This window comes from Mus caroli, chromosome 7 (assembly GCF_900094665.2).
Source record: "Mus caroli chromosome 7, CAROLI_EIJ_v1.1, whole genome shotgun sequence".
Classification (NCBI taxonomy): Eukaryota; Metazoa; Chordata; class Mammalia; order Rodentia; family Muridae; genus Mus; species Mus caroli.
The window spans coordinates 128,714,239-128,720,927 of NC_034576.1; the positions used below are offsets into that span (position 1 = coordinate 128,714,239).

The window sequence follows — 6,689 nt, forward strand, 5'->3', positions numbered from 1 at the left end:
CGCCACCACTGCTCAGCCTTCTGTCATTTTCAACTGATTTCTTTGAGGCAGGCTCTCTCTCTCTGAACTCATGTTTGCTGCTTCTTTAGGCTGGAAGCCACCAGCCCCGCAATCCTGTTTTATCCGCATCAGAGCTGGGTTGCAGATATTTGCAAGGTTACCCAGCTTGTAGTGTGGATGCTGGGATCTGAGTTCTAATCCCTATGACTGCAAGGGAACCACTGAACCACTAAGGCATCCCTCCAACCTCCTGGTTTTGGCTTTATTACAGTTGTTTTTGAAACAGGGTCTCTATTCTAGGCTGGCTTTGAACTTCTGACCCTCCTGCCATCGCCTCCCCAGTGCTGAGATTATAGGGGGTACCACACTTGGTTTATGCAGGGTTAAGGGATCAAACCCAGGGCCTGGTGCATGCTGCCAGCCAGGCCACACCCAAGCCCCATCTGGTTTGGTTTGGTTTGGTTTGAGGCAGTATCTCACTCTATAGCCACTGTCAACTGAGTTTCTGGCTTGAACCCGCAGCAGTCCTCGGTCTCCCAAGTGTTCTGATTATAGATGTGAGTGGCGTCTGCTCCACAGTCTTGTTATTTTTGTTCCTTGAGTCTGTAGCTCAAGGAGTTATCAGTGTGGTGGTTTGCAGGCTGTGCTGGAGTTGACCAGGAAATGCTAATTTGGGGTCAGGGCTAGAGACATAGCTAGAATGACAGCTTATTATAGCATACTAACGGCTTTAGTCCAGCACTGTCAAAGAAAACAAGAAAAGTTTTGGGGTGACTGTGGACATCTTGGGGGCCCCAAGCTAGGGATTTGGATGACTCAGACCTTCTGCTCCGAGGTGGAGCTAGGGAACAGAGAACAGTGTCCAGCTCCATCCATCCCTGCAGGCAAGGCCCTTTCCTCTGCTATAGTGTGCATTTGGAAGTGACCCACAGCCCGAACAGGGGCAGCGCATTCAGAGAACTGTCAGGGGGAAGCCTTGGGGCTCGCCAGTTCACCAGAGTCAGAGAGGTACCAGAAAATAAAGCCGTTTTATTATTTTCGTCTTATTCACCGTATGGCCTGAGGGTGGGGTGGGAGCAGAGGGGATGGCTGGCCCCAGATGAGGGCTCTGGGGTTCTACTTGGCCTGAACAGTCTCCTCCAGCCTGTCCAGGCGCTCTTGTAGCTTTTGCACTATGGCGTTCAGATTCCTCACGTCCTCCTCCAGCCTTGACACGATATCCTAGGAGACCCAGCCCTGCATCAGGCCCAGCTTCTCTCTTGCTTCCTCTGACATCCGCTAACCTTTCCAAGAGCTGCAAGGCTTGGTGGGCCCCTCTTTCCCAGCAGATGCTACCCGGGTTACTGCATGCCTATAAGCTTGCAACCTGGTTTCTAAGGCCTCCAGGTCACCCACTCCTTGCCCTTGGCCTGGGCATGTCTAACACTGGACTCTCTCCCCACGAGACATTGAGCACATCCATGCAGGCTTTGCCCCAGCCCCCCACCCGCTTTACCGAGCTGGGCGTGCCGCTGGGCTCTGGTGTAGCTCTTCTGCGAGCGCTGTCCAGGCCCCTGTTGACCCTCAGCTCCCTGCTCTTTGGGGGCACGTAGCCATCCTTGAGGGAAATGAGGAGGGGGCCAGCATCCCGACCACCCAGCCATTCCTCAGCTGTGAGGGCAGGGTCGGGTCCTGCAGTGGGCGGATACAGGTCCTCCTGGAACAGGTCCGACTGTGGGCAAGGCCAAGGCTGGTCACAAGAGTGTTTATGTTTCTGTCCCACCCTACAAACCCCCGTGGTCATTTCCTGTCCCGGCACCCTGGGAGGAGCATAAGAGTATCACCTTTCTAGGCACTGTCATGGCAATGGGCTCACACTTCCGCTCATGAAGCTTATAGAATCTGTGGAAACAGGAAGATGAGCGGCACTCTTCAGCACGGTTGGCTGGGTGCTGAAGATCGGGCTAGGATTAGGGGTCAGTCAATTAGGGGTCAGTCACCTGGCAATCTCACACTTATTCACTTCCAGGCCACGTTTGGGCATGTAACCCATACCACGCTGAGACTCCTTGGAACTGAACATGGAAAGATAATGCAGGAACGGAGCCTCAGAAGTGATCTCAAAATACCGGATAGAGCTGTCACCCTGTGGGTGTGGGCAAGACAGTCAGTACCACCAGAACAGGGCACCCGGCTGTCTGTTCACCAGGCCACCTTCCCACCTCCCTTGCCCCCCAAACCCTCCTGCCTGAGTCACCTTGCCACAGAGGTAGACAATGTTGGTATCAGGATCAAAAAAAGGTAGCAGGACTCCGCTGCTTGTGTCCAGTTCCTGCAGGGACAGTGGCTCCTCCAGGTGCTTCTGTAGAGACAGGGGGTGATAGAGCAACAGGCTGGGCCATGTCAAATCTTCACTGGACAATCAGCAGGCAAGGGCCCTCAGACTAAGCATGGAAACTCCCCATCTCACAGGAAAACTGAGGCCACAGACACATGGTAGGGTGAGCGGCTAGCCCTGATCCCCAGCCTGCAGGGCCCTGTGTCTCAGCACTCACTGTGTCCCACAGCGCCACCTGCCGCTCACTCATGCGACTGAAACCCGTGGTTAGAATCTTCCCTTCTGACACAAACACAGCGTGCACCGGCCGAGTCCCCTCATGGGGACGGTCCTTTTCCTGAGAGGAAAGAAAGAAAGTAGGTCAGCTTCTCACAGTCTCGCCAAGGGACTAGACCCCAGGTGGGTGCAGGGGGAGCAACACCCAAGGTTTAGGTTTCACGGCAACTTACAGCCACAACAGTGCCTTTGCGAGGCTCGATGACACGGACACGCTTGTCACGGCAGGAGGTACAGATGAGACCACCGTCCCGGCTCCAGTCCACACTGTAGATTGTGTCCGGGTGCACATCCGGGCCCAGCGTCAGCACAGCTGCCCCAGTGCCCACGTCCCACACCAGAATCACATTGTCACAACCTGCACGATTGATGGTCCAACGTTGAACCATGAGCCTTTGCCCCCTGTCAAGTCGCCTAGCCCTTCCCTCCGCCCCCTACCTGCACTGAGAAGCACATTCTGGGCTGTGGGGTGCCAGGCCACGATGCCAACCCTCTTGGTGTGGCCCTCCAAGGTGACGACAGGCTCCCGCAAGGGCAGCACCAGGCCCCCATCCGGGATCTCCCACACCTGCGGAAAGGGGCGAGTGAGTCTGGGGTTTCAAACACCAGGTTCTTCTTCCAGACTCCTTCGGAACACATCCCTAACAGACTTACCATAACAGTGCAGTCCTCAGAGCCACTGGCAATGACATTGTCATTGTGTGGACACCAGGCGATGTCTAGCACAGGGGCAGTGTGGCCGCAGACCAGGGGCACATTCTTGTCTACTCGTCCAGTCTGGGGGCACAACGGGGATTCTAATGGAGGCGATTTGACCTCTGAACCCAATCCAACCTCCCCACACCCCTATAGAGGGACACAGAGGAAGGCTGTGGGGTCCCTGGGAGCACTGAGGTAGGGAGGAACTTGGCTTTGTCTAGTCCCAAGAAAGCTAGCACCAAATGAGACTCTGGCCAAGATCCTGGCCCTCTTTCTTTCTCAGTGTCACGTGTGGGTACCATGGACCCAGGGTGAGCATGGGGTTGTGGTCCCCAAGAGGAGAGTGTGAGAAGAGTGCTATTGGATGTGTCCTATAAATTTGGGCCTGGAGGTCTGTCTGATGCCTCTAGACAGCAGCAGAGGTTTGGAAACGGCCTCTTCCGAGAGCCAACTGCTTCCTGTGTAAGGAGCTGAGCAGGGTGCAGGCCCAGCTTCAACCCGACAACCACTTCCTCTTCTCTTCTGCTTCCATCGGCCCTTTTAAGGTAAAACTTGGGGCCTATCTCCCCTTCCTGTTTCACCCCCTGAGGAGTCCAGGAGTGAACTGCAGCTGAAGAGCAGCAGGCTCAGAGGGGAGCAAAAGGGTTTTGTCTCGTCTCCACCTGTGAGCCAGGGCTTACGCTTGAGGAGTCCCCAAAGTCCTCGCCAGACCTGCAGCCTTATCCTTAGCAGAAAACCCCAAGCCAAGATTTGGGGGACCTGCCCCCCCCTTGTTTTGTGCCCAGAGAGCTTAAGCAGCAAATGGCCCTGTCCCATTTACAGATATCAACACAGAACCCCAGGAAAGCTGGGTCACAGTCACCTACTGAGGACCCCACAGTCTCAATGGACAGCAGAGTCCTCCCCAGGACCACTGAGGTTCCGGAAGCTCACCTTGCCTAGGGGTAGCACCAGGAAGGCCCCTCCCCCACTGGCCTCACAGATCAGAGCCATGAACTTGGGGTTGACAGCGCAGAAGCCACTGTCCCAAGTGGTTTGTGAGACGCGCACATCCTCATAGCACTGGTCAGCCTTGGCTGGCTGTCCAAACACGTGGCGGAATTTGCTGGAGCGAACCACCTGCCGGCTCATCCTGAAAGACACAGATTGTAAACTTTTCTTTGGGTCAATCCCAGCCACACGTTGTCATCCCCAGAGCAACCCTTGGCCTGGCCTTGAGGGTTCCAGCATGGCGTCTGAGGCACCCTGACCATGACTGACAGCTTGCTTATCTCCCTGCTTACCCTCCCCAGTTTTTCTGTCAAATTCCCAGGCACTTCAAGCCACACCCTCAATCCTGCACCATCAGCCCCTACAACAGTCTGCTATGGTGTGGCTCCAAGGGTCTGGTTCTTGACTAAGTCACAGTACCTCCTTCCTAGCGGTCCAGACACCCTGGAGGTAGGTTCCCTCCTATTGAACTCTAGATCCCACATCCCTCACACCCACACAGAACTTCCTAAAGGCAGGGCAGGGCTTCTCCCTGGCCTTCCAGCTCAGGGATGGCACACAGAGGAATGCAAGCCAGCTTGCAGTAGCAGGATGGCTTCCCCAGGTTTCTGGCTACAAGAAGCAGCAATGGCTTGGGTCCCAGCATCTCCCCAGACCTCTGCTCCTAACCTCCGCTCAGAAAAAAAGCAGATGTTCTTCTGAGCCATCTCTGCTTCCATTAAGCTACACTCAGAAGAGGCCCACCCTGACTTCCCTGAGGTCCGCTAAGATGGTTACCCACTGTGGCTAGGCAGCCAGCCAGTGAAGCCCAGGGGCTGCCTCTATCCTTGTGTTCCAGAGCTCCATCCTTGTGCCCAATCCCTCCACCTTCCTGCTCAGTAAAGGAACCTCGGCTGCGCTGTGGAAGGCATCCTGCCCAGAGCCTCTATCCACCTCCCCAGCCTCACCCATCTGCTCTGCCTTAATGGGGAGCCCCTTCGTGCTGGGACTCCAGTCCTCGCACACCCCAGTATCACCAAGGAGGCTCCCAGGTCTATTAAAAAAAAAAAAAAAGCAGGTGAAGTGCCTGAGTGAAGTCACCAAGACAGGAAGGGGTCACAAGACCCCAGTGAGCAGTCTGGATTTGGGAGGAAAGCCTGATCCAAGGTAGGGGCGGAAGATGTGCCCCACCCGGCCTCCTCCCCCACCCAGGTACCAAGCCCGGAAACCACGGAAAGGGGAACTTAGTCTTGTTTTGCACTCAACCCCTTCCTGTCTCAAAGCTCAGGGCAGCTACTTGGCTCACCCCACCCTGCACCCCCCCACCTTCAGAAGCTCCCTCCCCGGGGCATAGGTTCTGAGCCCAGCTACGGCCGCTTCCCAGAGCCCACCTCCATCTTGGTCACGATGGTCCTTAGCCCTCACCTTGGAGCACTCTGGGATCTACTTGCCCCTTCGAACTCCCTCGTCCTCGATCCTCCTGGCAGGGCTCACAAATCGGCTCTCTGTCTCCAGCCTGGTGGCCCTGACAGCTCGCCCGCCCCCACAGTCCCACAGTCCTGCCCCCACACTGGCGCTGGCCCCACAGGTGGCCCATGGCAGCGTTGCCTGGCCCTTGTGACCAGCCCTCCCCCCGGCGCCCAGCCTCACCTGCTGCGGAGAGCTGAGCGTGACCCCTCCCAAGTGGAGGAGGAAGGAGAGAAGGATGGAGGAGCCGCAGGCTGGCCACCGAGGATGCTCTGTCAAGACAATGAATGAGCAGCGGCCGTGCGCCGGCCTCCTCCGGGTGGTAGCGCCCCTTTGGGCGGAGCTCATGGAGGCCCGGCCCTTCGCTCCGGGGCTGCAAGACTGGGACCGCTCCCCATGCTGTCAGCTCCAACCCCCGAACAGATGCTGACGCGAATCAACTCTTCTTTTAATGTCAGAACGCAAAAATATCCCGTTCCTTCATCCCTCCCCCAGCCGCCCGCAGCCTCCTCGAGGTCCTTTCCCTGGCACCGCAGAAAGCTCTAGAACGGCTTCAACCAGCTTGAGAGCCTTCTCTGCTACAGGAGGGACCTCTCCTGTCGTTACCCCAGATGGATTTCTGGGAGGCCTTGGATTTCTCCTTTCTAGGGATTCAGGGCTTCAGCGAGGACATCCTTGTCCTCTGCTTCGTGGCGTTGAGGCCCGGAAGAAGTAAAATAACTGGGCATTATGGAGCACCTGTTCTGTGCTGGGGCTAAGGAGGCAAGTGAGTAGTGTTACCCCTCTAGAGAAGTCCCAGGCCATGGGAAGAGGGAGTCGGGAGTCCATCTGCCACAGTTTAAAAGCCACTGAGTACACACAGAAGTCTGATATCACACACAACTGGGCTATCGTCCATTCCTGTCCCTTGAGGGGGGTGGGTTGTCACAGTAGCAAGGGCAGAGGAAGAAAGGCCTTTGCT

At 56.4% G+C, this 6,689-nt stretch overlaps 1 protein-coding gene across 2 annotated transcripts; it reads right to left on the reverse strand.

The window, feature by feature from the left end:
* Window positions 1-1,009: 1,009 nt before the first annotated feature.
* On the reverse strand, window positions 1,010-6,096 carry Coro1a (coronin 1A). Of its 2 annotated transcripts, none has more exons than XM_021166713.2 (11): window positions 5,912-6,096; window positions 4,226-4,424; window positions 3,248-3,370; window positions 3,032-3,161; window positions 2,767-2,951; window positions 2,535-2,654; window positions 2,237-2,341; window positions 1,980-2,125; window positions 1,824-1,881; window positions 1,496-1,711; window positions 1,010-1,221 (listed from the first exon to the last, which is right to left on the reverse strand). In XM_021166713.2, exons 2-11 carry the CDS (start codon window positions 4,421-4,423, stop codon window positions 1,117-1,119), a joined length of 1,386 nt encoding a protein of 461 aa, XP_021022372.1. In that variant the 5' UTR covers window position 4,424; window positions 5,912-6,096; the 3' UTR covers window positions 1,010-1,116. The 2 variants fall into 2 exon arrangements, with proteins under 2 accessions (XP_021022372.1, XP_029335977.1); XM_029480117.1 differs by lacking the exon at window positions 5,912-6,096 and adding an exon at window positions 5,687-5,779.
* Window positions 6,097-6,689: the final 593 nt, after the last annotated feature.

Coding starts and splice junctions, on each gene's coding strand:
- Coro1a (XM_021166713.2), bottom strand. CDS start 4,423: ATGAGCCGGCAGGTGGTTCGCTCCAGCAAATTCCGCCACGTGTTTGGA. Junction 2,655..2,766: donor GCAAAGGCACTGTTGTGGCT/GTAAGTTGCCGT, acceptor CTTTCCTCTCAG/GAAAAGGACCGTCCCCATGA. Junction 1,712..1,823: donor CCATGACAGTGCCTAGAAAG/GTGATACTCTTA, acceptor CCTTGCCCACAG/TCGGACCTGTTCCAGGAGGA.